The 23,997-nt window shown below is 39.7% G+C and overlaps 1 protein-coding gene across 3 annotated transcripts in view; it reads left to right on the top strand.

The window, feature by feature from the left end:
• necab2 (N-terminal EF-hand calcium binding protein 2) overlaps positions 1-23,997 on the top strand; it is a 78,311-nt gene that overhangs the window by 29,400 nt on the left and 24,914 nt on the right. For all 3 annotated transcript variants that reach the window (XM_081716401.1, XM_081716402.1, XM_027003989.3), the window contains exons 4-7: positions 1,756-1,781; positions 2,483-2,580; positions 20,374-20,510; positions 23,301-23,425. In XM_081716401.1, coding sequence (XP_081572527.1) covers positions 1,756-1,781; positions 2,483-2,580; positions 20,374-20,510; positions 23,301-23,425 — 386 coding nt within the window. The remainder of the gene's footprint in view (positions 1-1,755; positions 1,782-2,482; positions 2,581-20,373; positions 20,511-23,300; positions 23,426-23,997) is intronic.

Below are 23,997 nucleotides of genomic sequence, written 5' to 3'. Positions count from 1 at the left end.
GATGAGTGGAGCATGCTAAAATTGCATACAAAAAATGTCATACTCCTTCAATATGGTAGTGACATTCTTTAAACATACCTCTTTAAGCATAATTCTTTAAACATACTTCCTCATATGCGTGCTCACCTCAGACTGAGGACCAGTCAGGATGGCATTTATCTCTAACATACTACTAATGAATGAAACAGAGTGGAATGTGGAAGAGATTTGAGGCAGGACTCTTGACTCCTCCTTCGAGTTCTCCACAGAGGGACAAAGCTTGTTTTGTCTTTTTTGCAGTTTTCTCCTTCATAGGCTGCCAGAAGACTCTATGTCAGGCTTACGATGTGAGGTAAACTTCACGAATTAAAGAACCTTTGTTAGCCAGGGCTGCTGTCAGTCGCGATCTGTCACCTGTAAATGTCATGTTTATATTTTTTGAAGCTTTTTTATGTGGGGGTGGAGAAGGTCCCCTTTGCTCTTCCTTGGTGATGGCACTTCTATTTTAAGTCAAAGAAAGAATAAAGAATCTGAAGATCAAAAGAAAAAGAGGAATAGAAGGATAGAGAGTTGAGGAAAGAGAGACTGATGAAAGAGAAGCAGTATTGAAAAGGTACAGAACATGTAGAGAAGATGTGTGAATTGCTCTCCACTAAAATCTTTATTAGCTATGGTCTTTCCATGATCTTCTTATCTCTCTCCCTCGCTCTCTCCTTCAACCTTTCTTGTCCTCCCAGGTACTCAGACAACTTTGAATCAGACTCTATAGCACATCCACCTTGTTATGTGATGGTCACACATGTCTGAACCAGAACACAGACTATAACAGCAAATTAGCATGTCCATGTTTGGCTTGTGTCTAACTTTAGTCAAAGCACATTTTAGGTGCTTTAATCAGATGCATTATTTAAAATTAAAAACAAGATGAAATGGATTACATAGGATTAGAAACAAGAATTGACTAATTAAAAATTAAGAATGTATCATGGGACTTTAATTTAAGGCATAAGAGAAATACAATGGTTTTGGTCTGGAATTAAACTTGGATCTTAAGTTAAAGGGCATTAAGGACATAAAAATCACTTTAAATCCAGTTCTGCAAATTCTGAAATTATACTTGCCATTCACTTCCTAGATTCCCCTTTTATAGAATATCAGTCAAAGGTGATCTGGCTATCTGTTCTGCAAGGCATGCTTTAGCTCAGCATCAAACCTGACTAGTGTGGTGCTGTTATGGGTGTGTTGGTTTAGACACATATGTTGGCGTACATGCAAGCACACATACACAAGAAACACAGAGTCATCTATTACCCCCGGCACTGCCAATATGCTTCTTTTCCTGTGGTGCTCTTTACAAATTGAATTGATTTGTTCTGAAATGCTGATTTAGTCAACCATAGCTCTTCAGAAGAAAGCTAATTTATTGACTGCATCCCCTGAATGTAGCGCTGAGATTTTTGAGTACTCCCCCTTCCATCGATTCACGTCATATCCGGCTGGGGTTTCTTTACAGATTATGCCTTGTACATGCTAATGAATTGTGATCACTTGAGTCCCTTTTCCGGCCCATGGAACATTTCAGTGATGGGTGGAAAAGCATTAGCGATCAGTGAAGGTGACAGTTGTATGTAGCTATTTAATGGATCTAAATTGGGATCTGCATTTCTCCAAAGAAGTGGGTGGTGTGTATATCTGCATGGTGCATTTTCCCTCTGACTTACTTCTCTCTCCTTCTGCCTCTCTTTGTCTCCATATGTGGCCCCTTTCCTGCATTAGTAATGTTGACACTAAGGAACTATGTGGTGAGTATCAGAAGAGTGTGTGTGTGTGTGTGTGTGTGTGTGTGTGTGTGTGTGTGTGTGCATGTGTGTGTGTAGGTGTGTGTGTGTAGGTGTGTGTGTGTGTGTGTGTGTGTGTATGTGTGTGTGTGTGTGTGTGTGTATGTGTGTGTGTGTGTGTGTGTATGTATGTGTGTGTGTGTATGTGTGTGTGTGTGTGTGTGTGTGTGTGTGTGTGTGTGTGTGTGCGTGTATGTGTGTGTGTGTGTATGTGTGTGTGTGTGTGTGTGTGTAGGTGTGTGTGTAGGTGTGTGTGTGTGTGTGCGTGTGTGTGTGCGTGCGCGCACGCATGCAGGTGTGAGGAAGATTGCATGTGGATATAAACATTTTTACAAATGTGTTGGTGGAATTTGTGGTTTGTATTCGAAACCCAACCTATTATTGAACCTGTCTACCTGTGAGAATAAAGTACATACAGGAACAGACAGTTTTATAGATTTTGCATTTCCTTATAATATTTGATTAATAAAAACAGTAACAGAGGCTAAGGGGACTTATCTCAGGTGATTAGCTTAATGCAATCTAAAATGATTCTTAGACACTGATCAATAGGATATGCTGTAAATTCATAAAGTTTTCATTGTCTCACTGATTTGTATATGCGTGCGTCTTTTACGCATATGAAACATTCAGTGGTCTCTTCCTTTCTCTGCTGTGTGCCCTAGATTACTTTGCCAAACACATGGGGGAATATGAAGGGGTTCTGGCATCACTGGAGACACTCAACCTTTCCATCCTCAAAGCCATGGACTTCACCAAGAAGGTTAGTGTAACAGATGCGGTGCTGCATGGCCATGTGCATGCTCAATGGTAGCCCGTGCTAATGCAATGTGGTCTTATGTGAAATCTTGTGGGATCATTACCTTTCTGCATACCACTCCAGATTTGGTCCCTTTGATCATGAAGTTTAATTACGGTTAATTACGAAGGTGTCTGATATTTGATATTGACAGTGTTTATGCAGTGTCTGATAAAGCCTATTTTCACAGTAGTCTCTGAGGGCAGAAATATTATTCTTAGCCAAAACATTAGAGTGTGGAGGATGAAATGGGTTTGAGTTTGTGTGTGCATGTGTCTGTGTGTGTGTCTACGTGTATTCACATTTGCATGCACATTCGCACTTGTGCATGTGTGTGTGTGTGTGTGTGTGTGTGTGTGTATGTGTGTGTGTGTGTGTGTGTGTGTGTGTGTCAGGCTTTTCTTGTATATTTTGTTTGGTATTTGGTCCTCATTAGCATGAGCTAGGGCTTAGTCTGACAGAAGGACACAGCTAAGCTTTAGCCACTTCATAGTGCACAAAACAGACATCTCTTCCCCTCCATTCTGGTGTAGGCCATTTTGCTGTTCTATTTACTTACCCCTACCCCATTTACCTACAACCAACGATGGAAACAGGTGTGGGTGAAGATTTAATGTGTGTAAAACTGTATACATTTTTCTGCCTCCAAAATAGAATTACAAATGTTTTAGAAAGATCACATTTTATTGCATAGCCCAGTGCATACATTCATACATTTTATTGCATACATTCTAAGTTATTAGAATGTACATAGCCAAGTTCCTTAATGCTGAAAAAGCCTGCTTTGGCAGAGGTTTGCCATTCAGTTCACCTAATTTATAGTTTAACCTACTAAATGTGCACAGCACATGGAATTGGTGTCAGCAATCTCTTTAACTATAGCTGATTCTTCACTCTAGTTTGTGCTTAAGCATTGACATTTTGTAATGTTATCTGAACCTACCTCTTCAGTCCACCAGCTCTGACCTAGCTGCTCTGTTCTGCTGAACTCACCTCCACAAACCCTCCACCCCCAATCAAAAGTAATATTCCCATATCCCACCACCAGAGGAAACAGCCACAGGATCTCATAGCTGGTGGTAGGACATTGATTTACGGGCCTGAATAACTACTGAGCATTTCTGGTGGGACAGGGCCAAAGTGACCATTGTGACCACTCTTAACTCTGTGAAAGGCCACAGATGTGCACCGCAGTGTAGGTAGATGAGAACAAGATTTCATAGGTCAGAGTTTGGCCTACATTGAACTGGAACGTGTGCCTTATAGAATACATGAAAAACCCTTTACTACTTTTTCCCATTAGCCATCCCTCGTCTTCTGTCCTGGCTTTGTGTTAGAACTCTCTTACTTCCTCTCTGTTTTTCTGTCTTGCTCTCTGTCTGTCTGTGTATGTTATATTCTTTCACCTCCATGCTTCAGCGCATGATAGATCTTGTGCAGCTTTATGTTATTACTGAAGGTTAGAGTTCTTAAAGACCATAGAGCCCCAGGGTTGTAAAATATCCCTGCGAATACAAAATGAGTTTACTCTTTAAATATTTATGGCACATTTAGTGTGTAGAGTGGTGTGTGCACATGTGCTTTTGTGTGTGCATATGGTGTGTGTGTGTGTGTGTGTGTGTGTGTGTTAGAGATCTGCTGCAGTGGCTTCTGGGACACAATGCACAACCACTCCTGTTTAACTGCGATTTAAATGCCTTCAAACATGCACAACTTCAGTGATTTAGGAAAGTTATCCCCCCTGTCTAGTGCTCTACTCTGATCTCCTCCTGTCCTTCCTTCAGTGTTTCTCTCTCTATATACATTTGTATCCATTCCGTGCTGTGTGAGTTCTTCACTTATGTCCTGTCAAGACAGTGTTGGTTGTTCTCATATTTTCCTCTGGAGTAAGTGCTGAAGTGTAGCACAGTGGTCAAAGTAGGGTAGGGGCATTCTCTTCTGCTGCAGCCACCCCATCCTGTGGACACATTTTAGCTTTCAAACGGAACAATAAATGTATTTTTCAAAAGAAGATGTCACAATTCTTGTGCCAGTCCTATAGCCAAGATGCATAGTATGCATTCTACTCTCCTTAGCATCCACACACACACACACACACACACACACACACACACACACACACACACACACGCACACACACACTGTCTTTCTCTCTCTCTCTCTCTCTCTCTCTCTCTCTCTCTCTCTCTCTCTCTCTCTCTCTCTCTCACTGTCTCTCTCTCTTGCTGACTGCACCCCTGGTTTCCTCTTACCCCTCATTACAGAGATATTGAGCAGTGTATCTCTACAGCCCCTGTTTGATCACAAGCCTCTACATTAAGGTTTTGCCTCCAGAGATTAATTCCCCTTTCCTTAGCTGAAGGGCCCTGACTGATGTCCATTTGGTGCTGGCTAATCAAGTGGCACTGTCTCCTGCTGAAATAATGATGTTTGCTCTTGTGATTGAGTGATTGGTATGACTTCCCCTCTTCAGTCCCATATATATATATATGTGTGTGTGTGTGTGTGTGTGTGTGTGTGTGTGTGTGTGTGTGTGTGTGTGTGTGTGTGTGTGTGTGTGTCGCACGGTGACATGCTGATACCCACTGTGCAGTGAGGGGGGCTATGTGTCCCTCTCCCAAAATTATCTGCAATTTCTCCAGTTCTGTTTCATAGTTTTGGATCAGCTATTTAAATCTGTCTGTGAAATGCTCTCTAGTTGTTTTGAATTTTTGACAGTAATGGAGAAAGTGCATCTCTGTCTCCAACTCACCACTCACAGTGACCACACACTCTCTCCTCTCTGGCCAGCCAGGACTTTTTATACCTGCCATTTTCTACAGCCAGACTCTGGTCACTGAGCTAGTACTTGGTCAGGATCCATCTCTGCTATGGATCTCTGAAGTGCAGGAGATACGGTTCCAGTCTGTATTCCCTTTTTATTGCCATTCTAATTTATTTTGAGCCTGAATTTGGATCTCCCAATGCTCTAGATATCTATTCTTACTGTGATGATTTGGTTGGTGTTTAGATGGGGGGTGGGAGAATGCTGCTTGGGTTTGCTCTTGGCTCTGTAACCTTTTAAACTGCAGGGTTTCTACGGGGCTTGAATTTAGGTGCATTCGGAAATGTAGGGATGTTTTTTGTATGTTTATAAACAGAGGGAATCGGCCTAATTCTTCCCTGCGCACATTGGTTGGTGTTTTCCATTGGTTTTTAAGGATCAATCTACATACTTCAGCATGTATGTTTTCTGCTTGATTCTTGTCCCATTTAGTGTAGTTGTGCTCGTTGAGTGGAGCCCATACCTCACTCCCATACAGAGCAATGGGCTGGGTCACAATATCAAAATATTTACACCTGATTGGGGTGGGAATGTCAATATTGTAACATTTCCTCCTGACTGCAAACAGTGCACTGCGACCTTCTTCTTTTAGCGCTTTCAGTGCTGGCCTGAAGCACCCAGTTGCAGCAATGATGAGGCTGTAGAAAGTGTACTGCAGCATGTGCAGCAGAACGATGCTGCCCAGAGTGAACTGGTACCTGTGTTCCTGACATCTGAGCTTTTTCTGGAAGACCATAATTTGTCTTCTTGAGGTTGACTGTCAGATTCCAGTTCTGGCAGTACTGTTCCAGCAGGTCCAGGTGCTGTTGTAACCCCTGTGCGCTCGGGGACAGCAGCACCAGGAAGCTTATGCTGCACTCTGGGATCACATGTGTAATTTCCATACAGAGAAGCACCCAATTCTGAAAGGTCAGGTGTATCTAATAAAGTGGCCAGTCAATGTATAACGACCAGCCATAACATTTAAACCACTGACACGCGAAGTAAAGAATAACATTGATTGTCTTGGTATAATGGCACAGGTCAAATTGTGATGTCTAGATGACTGGGTCAATGCATGTCCAAAATGGAAGATGTTGTATGGTAGTCCTGGTATGCAGTGGCTAATACCAACTGAAAGTGGTCCAAGGAAGGCCAACCGGCAACCAACGACAGGGACATGGGAACTCAGATGTCTGTGGAGAGTGAAGAGTTCTGATTGCACAGAAAAGTTATTGTAGCACAAACTGCTGAAAATGCAATGCTGGCTAGGATGGAAAGGTGTCAAAGCACAGTGCATGACAGCATGCTGCATATGGGTCTGATTAGTCACAGACCACTCAGAGAGCTCATGGTCACCCCTGTCCTCCACCAAAAGTGTCTACAATGGGCATGTAAGCATCAGAACTAGACCATGGGACAATGGGAAAAAGTGGCCAGGTTTGATGACTCGATTTTTTACATCATGTGTGCGGGGGCATCTCTTACCTGAGGAAGGTATGCACTAAAAAGGCAAGCTGGCGGAAGCAGTGTGATACTCTGAATAAGGTTCTCTTGGGTCATGGAATTTGTGTGGATGTTAGTTTGACATGTATCACCTTCCTAAAAATTGTTGCAGACTAAGTTCATCACTTCATGGCAATGGTATTCACTAATGACAGTGGACTCTTTCAACAGGATAATGCACCCTGCCACACTGGAAAAATAGTTCGCTATTCGTTTGAGAAACATGACACAAGGGTCAAAATGTTCCAAATTTCCCAGATTTACATTTTTGTTTTTGCCAGACTTTTGATTAGCGGTTTAACATCATTCTACCTGCGAAAATTCAGTCATTTGCTCCGTTGTACCTGAGCTATAAGGCTGTGTGGCAGACACAGTGAGCTTTTCTGACTGTGATCCACACTCTGGAATGGAGCGGAATTCCCAATTCACAGAATTCCCAATTCACTCTGGAATGGAGCAGAATTCCAACTCTCACAAAATCTTGGCTCTCATTAACAGCTACTCCCTGACAACCTGCTGAACAAATGAGCTCCATAAGAGAGCAGTGGTGTCAGAACCAAGGATACCTCCACCCCAACCTGTCGGAGCCAGGGAGCAAAAGAGTAAGATTAGACTAGCTGAAGAAGAACACGAGAGGGAAAAACACCTGCTCCTGCTGCCAGACGTTCCTTTATCACACACTCTCTGTCAATCCTGCCCACACCTTGCAACACATCAGAGAGGGCAAGATTTCTTATTTTCTCTCTGGTTACCAATGGTGATGTGTCACACACAAGCAGTTCACACACCACTACAGCAGCTTGAGTGTGAAGAAAGCAAATTGAAGCTGTGGTGGTGAAATTGACAGTTTTGTGGGGTTTTTCAGTGTGTATTGAAAACAGTGTAGGTAGCTTCAGTCGCACTTGTTATTGCATAGCTTATTGTGTGGTCTCTATACTGTGAAAAAAAGAGACATTCACATTCTCTATAATGACTAATTATAGTGGCTGGTATACAGTAGACTGCTGTGCATGCACAGATATGGCTTCAGCTCCTTATTACTTGGTACATTGGTATCTAAATTTCATCCATTTCAGTGTTATACAGAACCAGCACTATATGAAAAATAAAGATGAGCTTAGCTTAGTTTCGTTTATAAACTACACTCGGTTACTCAAATTGTAGACATATGGTGTCTAAAACACAGAGAAATGTCATTTTCAAAACACAAGGTGAATATATTTAAAGCACATAATTGGCTCTTTAGAAGGCGGAACTGAGTAACAGATGATGAGGAGAGGTGGGAGAAAAGCAAGAATTCATTAAACATATCTTCCTCCTTTATGTTCCCCACACACCATTTTAATGAGCTACTCTCATTAGCTTTGCCTTAGTCCAGGCATCTGGAGCTAGCTCATGCATTCACCTTGTTAAGACTTCAAATAGAGAAGAAATTCCTTTTGTTATATTTGTTGGGAAGGTGGTTTTCACAATCTGACTTATAAAAGTTTTATAAGTATGTCATAACTCGCCTTTCCACACTTTGTGAGACTCAGAATTCTATTTGTTCTGTCTTCTTTATTTAGACTTCTACATTTATGTCTTTAATATATTGTCAGTGGCAAACATGATTACGGAATCTGCATGTCCTGTTTAAAGCCAATCAGCAAAAACTCAGGAGAGGGCTGAAATGCAATTCTGCACTATTAGAACAGGCTGAGTGTGCAGTCTAAAGTTCTTCTGGCTGATGCCAGAAGCTGTTGATTATGAAGGTACCACATAGCAGCCGGTGTCCGCAGATCTGGAGGTTAGATTTTAGAAGACGGGTCAGGCTTTATTTCCTGCTTGTTTAGCTATTGTCTGCACTGTATCTGTGAAGACTGACAGTATTAGATGAAGTGGTGTGGTGGGTGGTGCTGGGCCTAGTCCCAGAGACCCTTAAGCAGTGCTACCTGTCAGCTGTGATTCACTGTAATCCCACTGTTGGCTGTCACCGCGGACAGGGATGAGCTGTATAAGTCCAGGGAACCGGCTAGGACCATGGTGATGTGAATCAGAGAGAGGCTTCAGATTATTGGTATTGGGTATTGGTGTTGGACATTGATATGATTCCAGAGAATGCACAGATATTGTCTGTCAGTGTAAGATGGGTAATAGGTTTTTCATTTGGCTACTGGGGTTAAGATTAGGGTTCAGTTTAGGTACAGCTAAAGTAATGCCCACGTCACCAGGAAAACCCCTGAAAGATAATAATACAAGACTGTTTGTGAGTGTCTGTGTGTGTTTGTGTGGCTGGGTGGGTGTAGCAGCTTGTTTAGATCACTGTGAAACATGTGAGTTGTCACTGTTCCACTCCATGGTTTCATTTGTGCACCATGGCTGTTTCAATCCATTTTTGAATGTGGCATTTATCCTGTCATGCTGTGCAAGAATCGTTGTAACTGACTGGATCAGCAAATTATATTATTTCTAAATACAATGCCTGGTATTAGCACTCCCTGTTGTCATGATCAAATTCTTCCAGAAGGCACTGTGGACAGACTGAAAAGAATACCTTTCAAGGTTTATGAGCTTTGAATCAGGTTATGTATGAACCCATATATTTTTAAACTGATTTTTGCTGTAATATATTACAATTGTCTACTTTTCCAGTCATGGTACCAGTCACATGATAGGAATATGCTGTTTAGCTGTTCAGCTAAATGACCTGTTCTGTAAGCTGAACCTTGTGTATTAGTGATTAAAATTTTATGCAATGTAAACAATAACCAAATACCATTGCTCCCCCACTGCACATTTTTGCTAGTGCAACATCTCCCCCAGTTTTACTCTGCTCATTAATATGCATGTGGAGGCTAGCATGTAATTCTGAATCTGCATGTTTCCATAGCATTAAGCAGTGGATATGCTCTCCTTAGAACTAATGAGCCTGGCTCAATATCCCAAGCTGCCATATGTTCTTTAATTGCTTTCAGAACACCATGCTGCTTGGATGTAAATTATGGCAAAGCAATAGACACAACGTATCTTTGAACACCATTTGAAAGTGAATGTTTTAATGCTAACATGGAGTGCCAACAGTATAAAAAGACATAAAAAGGAGCATCTAAAAACTATTTGTTAAATTAATAGGTATACTTAACCACTAGTTAAATTCAGTGATAAAAAGGGAACAATACATCTTCATCTAGGAAAGCTATAAGGTACTGGATATTTGAAAAGGTTGTGTAGATACTGTAAGTACTATGAAGGCATATTTATTGCTATTGCACTCTCATTGGCTTTGACCAGTCGGCTCCTTCAGTGGTCATCTATTTGGGAGGGAGGATTGCTTTAGTTTTTTAGCATTATACTTTTTCATCTTAGATTGTTGACAATATTCATAGCCATTTACAACCTTTGAAACTTTTTGAGTCCATATTTCATTATTCAGGAGGTTTTCAAAAAGCTTCAGAATTACTAGAACTTGGCCAAGTTGGTGAGACTAATTAGCTTCTGGTCTTATTTAGGAGGCTGTTGATTACATCTCAGCTCATTTAGAAGTGCTATTATCAAATGAACTGTCCAAGTAAAATATTCATTTTTTAATCATTAATCATTCCTCTCCTGAGCTGGTCATTGACTGAGATTAGCTTCTCTTGCAACATGACGGCTGTAAATATTTAATTTATACCTCATCAGTCCTGCAAAGATACAAAAGTCCACTTTTCATTTGTTTGTCTTTATTTGTTTGTCCCAGTTATTTGTACAGTTATATAAATACATAACGAAGTAGTCCTACACAACAAAGTGTCATATATACAGTACATATAAAGCGTTGGCATTACTGTACATGTATTAAAGTGAGAAACGTTTTTATAGGCATAATAAGATACATGTAGCACTTTAGATCTGCTATTGTTTATTCGTTATTGTTCTAAGCCTCCCAGATGCTGGTCAGATATTTTGTAGCTTGCTGCAAGCAAAGGCCAGCTAGAGAACTATCTGAAAAAAACCTGCCTTCAAAGAGTACTGCCATCCTGAAAGGCTGATTCCTTTAAGGATATCTCGATAGCAGGCAATCTCCTTAGGAATGTCTGTGGAAAGCTTGGGCCATAAACATGCCTTCGCTAAAAGAGGACTTTTAAATTGTTGCTCCTGTAAGAGTCTTTCTAGACTGGCATCTTCAGTGAGGAATGTGCCTCGGTGCAGTGACAGAGCTGGATCTTACTCGTGGCTGTCACGGTGGAAAGTGCTTTCACTTCACTTGTCTAAGCTCATTCGTCCTTCTAAACCTCCATGTTATTTATGACTAATTACAGACCCGAGTCATTTTTGTATACCTCATTGCGGTGGCTGGAGAAGCACATTAGAACAGTCTGAGACTCTTCCCTAAAGAGCTTTTTCATTAAGCTCTTAAGCAGCTGAAATCTGCAGTCATTATGATGCTTATATTGTATTTTCCTCCTTCCTAATGTAGTGCTAAATATAGCAGTAAAAATACCATTACATACTTCAGTTTAATTTAGAAGCAGCCATGGGTACAATGAAGACACAGGAAATAGTTCTGTGAATACAATCACGTCTAATCTTCTACCTACAGTCACTAGATGTTTGCCTGGAAACGTATTTATCAGAATCACTTGTGGGTGTACAGTTAGAGGCTGGACCACACCTGGACCACAGGCCTAATCTTTGTACTCATTCTCCAGCTCTGACTCATATTGATTAGATGATTTTTGGCTGGCAAACCGCTGACAAATGTAAAGTCTCCTGCAAAACACTATGTATAATACACTTGTGTTAGTGCAACACTAACACACATCTCTACCATGCCAGTGTCACTGCTATGTTGAAAATAGCCTGCCACTCAAATATTATCAGCAGTGTTCCTGTGGTCAGGACTCTATCAATAACTGTAACTACAGATAACAACATATGTGCTACATGCTCCTCGTTGTCGTTTCATGTACATAACATTACGCTAAGTGATATTAAATACTATGGTACAAGAGGCAGTGTTGAGAGCTCTGGTTTTTTTTTTTCAGAAGGCATTTACTAAACCTGACAGCCTCTTTTATGCTTTTATCCATTTATTCACACAAAAATGGTTATTGTAATGGTCACCAAAAAAAAGAAGAAGTTTATTTGTGATGGTCACCTTGCTCTGAATGTACAGGAAATGACTATTGTTAAATGTGGTGATGACTCCATTTTTCAATTCTACGACGCGGCTACAGCACGCTCCTGTAGTGAGGCAGATTTGTCATTCTCCATTCTTTTGCTGTCCAAACAAAAGCCTTATCACTGCTACAGGATCCTCTGCCTTTATGATGTTAATGTCACCAGCTCACCCTGCCTGATTAAAACTGCCTGGAAAATGTGGTAAGAGGCGATTAAAATTAGAGCTCTTCTTGTTGGCTAACACTAGCTCTTATTCATGGTATTGTTCCCACCACTTTAATTTTGTGTGAATTCAGATTCTCTGTGACATAATTATACATTATTATTAATAATAATAATAATAATAATAATAATAATAATAAGTAAACCAGGTAGTTATTAAGCAGTTGACAGTTTAACAACTTTGGGAGCAAGAGCTTTTCTTTACAGCTTCCACTTTAGAACTGGAATACTATATTCCATACTATACTATATATACTACTATACTATACTATAATAATCTGTTTATCTACTATAAAAATAATTCACTGAGCATATGTGACACATTAGAGAAGGTATCAAATGAAACATTTTTCTAGTTACACTTAAAATATTTGTAACTGCACCTGGTACATTTATGCACATGTTCTGGGAGTGTTTGAAAGAAGCAGACATATGGACCTCTACAGTAGATATATTAACTAAATTAATTGAAAATGACTTAAATTACTAAATTACCCAATATTCCACTGTCGATACTATTTCTTAAATGTTGACTCAGCCCTTTCTCTGACTCAGCAAAGGATGCTAATGGTGAGTTTTACTGATACCATAAACAACTTTAGATTGCCCCGCAATTTTCATTTATGGAATTATGGATGTTTCCTTTTCAAAATATAGTTCAAATGGAATTTCTTACAACTTGTGATTGGGAGAATTTATATGAGTGTATTCAAGAACTCTAGTTTCCAGTTGCATTATATAATGTTTCTTGAGTGGTTGTTTGTTTTGTATTTTCTGTCTTATCTTTGATCTGTGTGGCCATCTAACATTTTATGTCATGGTCCTGCCTTACCCTACCTTTTCCCATCCCTGTTGTAATATGCAATAAAAAGCTTATCAAAAACAAACAAACAAACAAACAAACACACAAACAAACAAAAAACAGACAGAGGAAACCAATGTCAGAATTTAGGTAGCAAAACTTTTGAACTTTGGATTTTGGAACTGTAGTCCAGATCAGGGGCAATTGCAATAATCCAGTCTAGATGACGCATACAGCCTATTTGCATATACCTCCTGTAATATCCAGGATAATACCTCCTTCATATCCAGGTTATATCTGGATTCATGTTGGCCGGATTTCATTTGCACTTTTCACTAAAATGTGTCCCCAGTGTGAACAGGTGAGATCTGATCTAATTTTACCATATAAAAAGCACATCAACCCACACATTGTTACTGTTTTACTTCCTGAAATACACAGACTATTATCAGTGTATTATACGCTGTGAAATATAGGCAGAAACCATCTACAACAGGCAACAAACCATCTGCTTCAGTACAGGAGAAGGCTTTCATTGGTAGCTGCTATAATTTCTGTAGTCAGACAGCAGACACTTGCATAATTGTATGCGGATACAGAAGAGGCATTATGTTGACGCTGTATTAAATATGGTCAAGATAAGTCTCTGACCACTTCCAAATGTGGTTTGTGTGATCCAGTCACAATGCATCTTAGGTGCGTTTACTCCTGGCTTGTCGTGCGGTCGAGTGAAATACAAGTCTAATCCGATCACATGTTAATGCAAGGGGTAAACAGGCTCAAAGAAATGTTATGGAGGTGTGTAATTTTGTAAATATAACAAATACGATTCTTGAAAATAAAATCACCAGCCTTGAGGAACTCTACAAGATACTGCATACTACATTTGAAGTTTGAAGTACATTAAGTACCCATTGCAGCCTGTTACAATCACTAACAAATTCAGCATGTCCAAACCAGTTTTGCAACCAGTTAAGTGGAAACATATGTATGTCAACTGTATAAAAAAAGCAAGCAGCACTAAGATCTATAAAAAACAAGTTAGAACTGTAACCTAGACAACAGATATTAGGAAAAGGCCTAATGCTGACACACTGTTATGATAGGCCTAAGGCTTCCTTAGTTTGTCATAAAATGGTGTTCAAGTCCATGTCTGCTTTGCAGGTTGTATCATAGATTGAACATTGGTGATTAGTTTAAATTATGGATTAAAAATTGCAACATTACATAAACGTATAGATCTCAGCTCTGTATACATGTATACCCATGTCAGTCTCAGTACTTTTTTTTAACTATAAAGGACTTATTCTTGAGTAGCGCATTTTTCTTTTACTATCACCTGAATCCCAGAGTCTTGCAGTGTCACATCTTATCATGATGAAGAATGCCACCGCTAAATAGTGTGACTTCCAGCACAAATTTCCACAGATTCTAAACACAGACCCACTCAGATTTAAAAGCAGAATAAGACTCTCACATATACATACAACAGAAATGCATCACAGTCATTTCCCTTTCACAAAAGCAAGCTGAAACCAGTGTTCTTTGGCATTCATTTTCTCCTGACTATAGATTTAACCCCAGCCTTGTAAAGTCTCAACAGCTCAGAGCTCTGACTGTATAACCACATTACGCTATGGCGCCTCCTTTCAGGCTGCCTAATGCAATTGAGTTTAAACATCCATCCTTTATTTCTTGGAAGCTAGCCGATCTACAGCACCTTTGCCATCCTTATCCCTAATTAAGAGAGTGCTGTTTGTCATACTTCCACATTCTTTGCCCCTTAAACTAATTTCAAACAACCAATATCACACATGAAGCAGTCATCAGCAGAGATTAATTAGGTTTAATTAAATACTAGAGACAAGAGTTTCAGCTGAGTACCTGTGCTGAGGTGAGACTCTGTCTCAGTAAACAGTAATTCTAAAGTTCAAGAAGAACACACAGGTGCAGTTTTTGCACAGTATCAGCACACAATGTATTTCTAAGTTTACTCGACTGCTGAATTCAATAAACAAGGAGAGTGAACTTGCTTTAAATAGAGATACTGTCATAGTAGAGATACTTTAATAGAGATACCGGCATAAATGTGTTTCATCTATTTTAAGATACAAACTCTCTTTGCTGTAGAGGGTACATGGCTTTTCAGACAGGAACCAATTAATTGTATCCTAGCAACAGGAGTCAATATGTTACTTAGCAACACCATTTGGTGATATGCAGAAATTGCTTTTGAAGAGACTTGTGCAGAACTCATGCAAATTACATATTCCCAGTATAATATTAAATATAGCCTCACTGTAATGTTTGATTTTTGGGTTAAATAATTAGACTTTTCAAATGTTTATTTTACAAGCCATGTTTCCTTTGTTACTTAATGCAAAAAAAAAAAGAATTGTAGTTTGACATCCCTATGTCTGTCCCTTGTCAGTACTTTGGAGTAAATCTAATTAATGACTTTAACAGCTACTTAAATTCATGTGTTTCATATTCTTATTTAGGAAGAGAAATCCTGATGGAAGTGGTCCCATACTTCAAGTACTCTTCTAAGGAAATGAGACAATTAGTACTGTGCATCTTAGCCCAACGTCAAGACGCACCGAAGGGCCTGTTCATCTTAGCTCAGAGAGTGCCCTCACTGCAAGTTATATGTACAGCAGTGGCTATGGTATTGTGCCCAAGTCAGAAGTCGTGATGTTGAACAATGAATCTGCTCATCTGCTCAGTGTTGATGAATGGACAGTTATCTCCTTTTTCATCATCTATTTCAGCATTCACCCCATTAAAAAGCGTGTATAAACATCTAAATGTTTAAGAAATTGAGCATCTTAAGATTCAAAAGGACCTACACTTTTAGACTTTGCTGTCCAACTAAGGTTCAGTTAGCATGCCCATTAGAATAGATAGATAAGATAGACAAGGGAAGTTGTTTTGTCATAGTAGCATACAAAGCACATGAAGTAAAACAGACAAACACAAAATCCCACAGGGACACAAAGTTGCCTGAAATGTTGGCATGCAGGGTGGATAAGCGTCAAGTGATTATAAGTGTTGTTGTCCAGAAAAGAAATGGCCATCAAAAATGAAGCTGTAATCAATAATAACCATTAGTAATAAATACTGTGGAAGTAAGGAATGTAGAAGTGTTCCATGTAGCTATATGCTCTCCTAAGGATTTTTCTAGAAACTTACCTGACACAGAGAGGAAGAATTAGATTCTGGTAGTGATGACTATGAATGATTTCATGTTTAAACCCTTCCTACAGTGTGAATGGATCAGCCTAGAGCTAAAGGTGCTTTGCACGTTTATTGGGTAGCTGTAGATGAGAAGAATTACCCATAATTAGCATCAGTTTTGCTATCATCCTCCAGCGAGTTCAGGTTTGTCCCAATGATCTGTATAGACTTTTTGAACAGTTTGGTCTGCTGGTATCAACCGTCTTTAATTCAACTCCCCTGCACTGAACACAACTGATTAGAAGTACATCTATATCATCCTGCTGCATACACCGAAGGACCTGAGCTACCTCAAAACGTTGAGTGTGCTTTGTTCTTTCCTGTAGACTTCCTCTGTGTTATCCATCCAGGCTATGGCTCAGTTGCTAACCTAGGTATCTGTAGATTCTCATCATCTCCACGTTATCCAAGATAGAGAAAGGGGTCAGCGGAGATTATTAATCTTACTACAGTGCTCCACCATCTCCCCATCTCCTTAGTTTTGACTACACTGAGCAGTAGTTGTTCACACAACAGATTCACCAGAAACATTCCTGGTAGGTAGCAAAACTCTGTGTAATAGATTAAGTCAAATGTGTACAGTTTGAATGGAAAATGGGATGTCAACCTCCCTGAGGAGCTCTCCTACTGCTCACCACTTGGGTCAACACAATTCCAGAAACACACAAACAATGGTGGAGTCTTCCTGCATCTCCCTTGGCATTTTGCCAATTGGAGAAGGCTGTGCTGTCAGCTTTCCTTGGGTTAAGGTTAAAAAGAAGCTGAGGTACTCCATGGAGATAGTCAGCACAGGCTTTTAGAAGCCTCAAGCTAATGTGATCTGGTCCTGTAGCCTTGCCCTAGTGAGGTCTCAACAAATGTCTTTTAGTTTGATCTACTTTAACAGTTAACAGTCTGTCTGTCTTTAACAGTTGATCTGGAGTTAAGAACTAAGAAATCTTGCATGGTGCTGTTTTCCTTCCTGTAGTATGAGCTGAGTTTTTCAATGGTGTCCATGCTAGATGTCAGATAGGGTCCATGTGGGATGGGGTTGAAGGCGGGGAGAGTACCAGAGCTACTGATCCACTGGTGTAAGTCTCTGATGTAGAGTATTGGGGACAGGGGGTTCAGCTGCGAATGATGCAGCAATGATAGGCCTGGTTAATAGTGTGAGAGGAAACAGCCATAAACACGATGTTGAAGAACTGGCTTAGTTCAGTGACCCATTCTAAACCTCCCTCAGGTGGTTCACTCCAGGTGGTTCGATCCTGTGATTTGCTTCATACCATTTCATCCATCACTGGCTGTAATGGCCTGAGTGCCACATACATGCACAAAGGACGAACATATCAGCACTCACAGAAAACCAGGTAGGTGAACACAGACAACAGGTTACAAACATAACACGGGATACTACCGTGAGTCGAACATGAACATGAACACGTAATCGAACATGAACATGAACAAAGCCAAACATGAACAAAGACTGACAACTCTACACTCTCCGGCAAAGGTTTAAATACATACACACATTAGACATAGAAGCCGGTGCAGGTGTGCGAACATGGGCGTGGTCACAAACAAAGAGACAAACTGCCACATCATGCAGCGGGCTGTACCACGTGACCAGTGGGACTGGGAGCAGCCCGTGACACTGGTATTATACTGCTGTGACTTGTTCACCATTTTCTGCATTGTGGAAATGTTAGATTTGCTTTCTATTGGGGCAACTGTAATAGTGAAACCAGGGTCTCATTTACAATAAAGCAGTTTAATATATTAACCAACAAACTTTGCCAACAAAGTTTAGATATAAACAAACATTTTATATGCAAAGGATGAATCTGTCCATGGGCACAGAGTATCATGTTTCTTTTTATTTTAGCCCAGCATTTTTTTGACTAAAGTAGTCCAGTAAACTGCTCATTATTATTTTGTAATTCATCCTACTTATGCACCCAAAGTTTTCCAGCCAATATTTTACAGATTACTTATGTTTGTCATCTCTGTAGACTAAATTAAATTGTTCTTCCATGGGTCTGGTCCCATTTTCTTATGCATTCAGCCAAGCAGTTACAAAGTTGTTTAAAGAATTTAGGGCATTTTCTTAAAAAACTTATTATTTATGTGTTTAATCAATTTTATACATCTCTATAGATAATTACATGTTTATTGTTATCTTATGTTAAGCTAACCCACTACACAAAAGCTGTTGCCTTTATCTTCTTTACAGCTTGAAAGAACAGCCTCTCAGTAATGCTCTGGAATTCCTCCTGGCTGAAGGTGTTGATTGTTGTGAACAATATTTCTAATGTTCATCTACTTTATGGGCCTGTTGCACTGATGAAAAGCCTCAGTGCTTACCCTGCGATCCTTGCAGTCTTTTGCTTTCTCCATCAAGCCTTTGTCAGAGGTTCTGCACTTAGCAGAACCAGTGCTTTAGTACTCACTGATGTGTGTTAAAGCCTTCAGTTGCAGCAAAACACTGGGAACTGCTGACCTGACATATGACTAACATTAATCATACTGACCACCACTGTGAACACAGACGCCCCCCCCCCCCCCCCCACACACACACACACATACATACCTACACCCACCCATACACTCTCTGCCTCCTGATTCTTTGTCCAGCCATGTAGACCGGGCACAGTGTTCCGACTCCAGTCCTCCCTTTTCCTGCGATCCTCTATAACCCGCCGTCAGCATGAGTATGCATAGCATTGCGGTATATCTCACCAGGTGTGCCAGCGAAGCCAGTGCTGCAGTCTAACATAACCCTCTGCCTTGTGCCAGCTTGCATTAAGAATTCATTTGCAAGCAGTAATGAAGACTGGCTTATGTTCTTATCACAATGAGGAGCTTTAAAACCCGGCACTCAGCAAACAGGTACTATTATGTCAGTGTCAGATATTTTGCTGTCTCTGTCAGAATGATGGGGAGACATTTGATATCCTGCCTGTAGGGATTCTGGCTTTCTATATAAGAGTAGTAAAGACTGACGCTGCTGTCAGTAATATCAGGAATCCTGAAATACGAGTCTTATAAGACTCGTAAGAGTCGTAAGTCTTATAAGGTTCATTTCTATGGGTACTTTCATGTTTTCATTTTGTCTGTGTCTGTGTGTTCTGCACTCACCATCTCTACACTGTTCACTCTTTTGACTAGTTCAAAGTGTCACAGTGTGCCCCCCCCCAAACATCTCCGTGCATGCGTGTGTGTGTTCGCCAATGTGGCCACGCCCTCCTTGTGTCTCACACCTGCTCCTTATTGTGTCGTTATCATATGTATAAAGGTCTGTCCTTTACGTGTTTGTGTGGTTGGCTTTTGACTCTGTTAGTGTGCGTGTCTAAGTGTCAAATAAACGTATGTTTCTGTTTCATGCTGCTCGTCTCTGCATCCTGCCTAAAGCCTCCAGCGTTACACAAAGTAACATAGCATATTACAAGTAGACTAAAACATGTGTTATTCCAGTGCTCTGTGACTGTATCATCACCAACAAAGTTTATTAATGATAAGAATTCAATATGCTTGAAAAGCAGAAAGCTGTATCATCTCAGAAATCCATTATGTCACATAATGATCACATGATCCAGGAAGCTACAGCTGGGTATCTTAATTGTGAAGTGTAATCCTGTTAATAAACATGCATTTCTGTAATAACCAATGCAGCAAACAATACAAACCCTGGAGATGCTGCTTCAATTTGCTAGATCTTTGTTTCTCTCTTTCCTTCTATTCTGTTACAGTGCTTCATTGTCTTTCTTATTTAATCACATGCTACTGACATTTTCACCATGTGTGAAGTGTGGTTACGTGGCATTAGGTTAACAGGCGTCTGCTGGAGGGCAGCTTGTCCATGAGGCTGGAGGGAGGCTGACGAAACGTCTCATTAGATGTGCATGGACAAGGACTTACTACAAAGTGCTGATTCTGCTTCGGTTTGATTTCCTCCTCCCAAAGTCTGTTTCTCTCTCTGTGTGTCTCTCTCTCTTCTCATGAATCACAGGTCTTTGTCCATCTTTCTCTCTTTCTCTCGTTTTCTTTCACTGTCTCTCTTTAACAGGTGTATGAAAGAGGAACTAATATTGAGCAATTTGTGACTCGCTTCCTGCTGAAAGAATCAGCCAATCAAATTCAATCCTTACTGAACTCTGTGGAGAGTGCAGTGGATGCTATTGATGAGCAGCACTGCCCTGTAGGGTGAGTTATACACCTTAGTGCAACAATGCTTGATTATACTGCTTATAGTAAAACAGCATGGCTGTTATTAACATATATGCTAGTCTCATGGTCATATTTGCTAATCTTTGATAAATTCTTTATATTTGACTTTTTAACCATAAAATTATTTTCCATGACATTTTACAAATTGCAGGTGACAGTGCTGGACACGTAGATGAAAATAATAGTAACTTTATTTATATAGCACCTTTCATACATGCTAATGCAGCTAAAAGTGCTTGTCAACACAAGATAAAAACAATAACACAGCAAAATACATAAATGAAAGTAATTTTTATAGGAATCAGATAAAAAGTGCATAATAATAATAATAATATAAATAATAATTTTGAAATAAATAAAATGGAAAAAATAGATAGGTATTATGAGTAAAACAAAATATATCTAAGATGAAATAACCATATAAATACAAACCATGTTTAGACAATATACTGTGATATATATAATACTGTATATTGTTCAGTGAATTTTGGATAGAGGGTTAATTAGGGGCAGACTAAATCTAAGTGGTTAAAGTTAGAATGCTTTCTGCACTTACATGACCTACTTAAAAGGAGAGCCAAGTATAGATTACAAAATGTCGCAAGTCAGAGACATGTTTGTTGCATCTTGCTTTGTTGTAACTGAGTTGTGTTTTAAGATGGAAGTTAAAAGTCATTGGGCCCCGGGTTTTTTTATTCTAATGGCAACTGAATGTCACAGCTAAGAAAGGCAGCCTTTTAAATAATTCCTTAATGCAGATAATTGTAATATTCAAAAAGTATCGGGTGAAGGACAGAATTAGCAAAGAATCAGTTAATCTTGCCCAGATTAGATAGCTCTTTTGGCCTAATTTTGCCACATGGTTGTGTGGACATTGCCAATATACTATATTAACTAAAGCAGACGAGCTTCCAAGAAGGAGGCTCTCACGTCATGTTAAACAAAGGCTGTTAACGGTTATTATTTACACCAGTGAATCATCTGGCCTTGATCTTTAGAATAAATATACAACTGTATTAGTCAGAATATACAACTGTATTAGCTATTATTTCCTGACGTATTTTATGTGTATACAAAAAAAAACAAAAACATTATTTTTCAGTGGCTGGAAAAAAATGGCTGGTAATAGTGGCGAATACCTCAAGGTAGTGTGTGATATAGGAGCTTGTGTTTAGTTATTTTCTGGGTGTCAAAAGCAAATAGAAACAGAATACAGAGTAGAGCACAGGGGATTAGAAAAAGTGTTTCTCTTTATCCACAACAAATATCCTCAAAACGCCTCTGGCAAGTCATTAAAACATTCGGTTTGCTTAAAAAAGACACTGAATGACTAATATTTCTGAAATGCAGATGCAGATTTTTTATTTACTGTGGTAGTTTCATATAAACATAGAACATGTGTGTGATATGCACAATGTAGAATCCTAATACAGTTCATAAAATATTGATAAAATATCATTGTAATATATGGAATATAAAATAGAATTGGAACTGGAAATAGTATAAGATTGCATTTTATGTTTGTAATTTTTGCGGACAGTGACTATGATTATTGCTGCAAAATAATTTGTCAGTGACCTTCATCCACATTTATCCCTGGTCTGTTTCTGGCCACAGGACCACAGCTGATAAATTTATAATTTTGTATGGTGGGCCATTCATAACACATCCTTAGCACTGACATCGTAGAGCTGGTGCAGCTTTATCAGGTATGACACAGGAGCATAAAGTCCAGAACCGGCCAGTTCCATAACAGCTTATTCCCCAGACCATTAAACTGCTGAGCAGCAAGTAGCCAGTAATATCATGGCCAATCGCTCAAACACCTGAGTCATCCTCATCATGATCTCTATAGACAATCTGCACCACACCCGCACTCTTTACCTACTAGAAATGTAACTATACAGCTCACTGCACATCACCACAGACCTTTCATCCACTCATCTCCATACTGGCTTGTGTATGGTACAATACAAAAATACATCCTGGACAACTTAGGATCTTGAATGGATCGCACCTTGCAATTCTAGTACTTCTACATTTGCACCAATACAACTATATCTTGTTCATCTTGTATATATATTGTTCATATTGTATATTTCAACATAATATAAATATTCTATAATAGAACTGTGTACAGTCTTCTGTTATATTGTTCCACAATATCCAGCCAACAGTGGTCCTGTAATCATATATACTCCTGACCATATATACTCTAACTTTAGATGTACATGATGTTTTTCATATAGGAGCAGATGAGTACAGATGTCTAACTAAATATATGCTCAGTGTATAACAGTCACAATAGCTTTCTGGTGCCTCGTCAATATTTCGCTTTAGGAGTAGGTTACTGTGAGCAATGCTCTTTTCATGAAACTTCGATATACATGACATTCCCACTCCATGGAAACCCTAAAGCGCTGAGCAACATTCAGAGTCTATTCAGAGCCTAAGGTCCCAACATTTAAACAGGTCTGATAAACTGGAGCCCTGTGACTGAGATCCACATAACTCGTGTTGGTAAATCATCTTAGTCATCATCTTACTTGCTTGTAAACACCAGTCTTGAGATGTGGTACTACAAGCATATCCATTATAATGTGCTTATTTTGGTCCCAATCTCATTTGTAATATAAAGTTCCACATGTTTATTTTTCCTTAATTTGATAATGTAGTCCAAGCAACTTTGTCTCATTAGTCTCATTCTTTGCAGTCACTTTGTTTTCATTTTGTCATTATTGTCTCCTGTCCTTGTCCATAATGTAGATCGTATCCCAGTAAGACCAGTCCACGCATTCCAGAGAGATGCTATGAAGCCCCAGTGCCAGACTACCCTCCCAATAACAGAGTCACTGTCAAGGATGCCATGAGAAATCTCAGTGTGGGCCAAGGTATGGCAGTGACCTTTCTCATTATATATCTGTCCCCACACACACACACACACATACTCACACACACACACACACACACACACACACACACACACACACACATACTCACACATAAACACACACACACATACACACACACACATACACATACTCACACACACGCACACACACGCACATACACACACGCACACACACACACACGCACACACACACACATGCACACGCGCGCGCACACACACACACATACACACGCGCGCGCACGCACACACACACACACACACATACTCACACACACACATGCACACGCACATGCACACACACACACACACACGCACACGCATACACGCATGCACACACGCACACACATATATGCATGCATACACACTGTCTCTTTAAATACATCTATATTTAATTTCTGGGCATTTCTGTTTGTTTCATAGTCTTGAGCATAAATTAAAACTAATAATATTCATGTCAGAATATAGTAGGTATTATAGATGATATGTGTTAAATTCCACTAATGTGACACACTGTGATATTTCCACTTGTACCTCTGCGAAGTCCAAGTTAAG

This window comes from Electrophorus electricus, chromosome 6 (genome assembly GCF_041902795.1).
Source record: "Electrophorus electricus isolate QZ-2024a chromosome 6, ASM4190279v1, whole genome shotgun sequence".
NCBI lineage: Eukaryota > Metazoa > Chordata > Actinopteri > Gymnotiformes > Gymnotidae > Electrophorus > Electrophorus electricus.
Note: the sequence above shows the minus strand (reverse complement) of the source record. Positions and strands in the feature narration are given on the sequence as shown.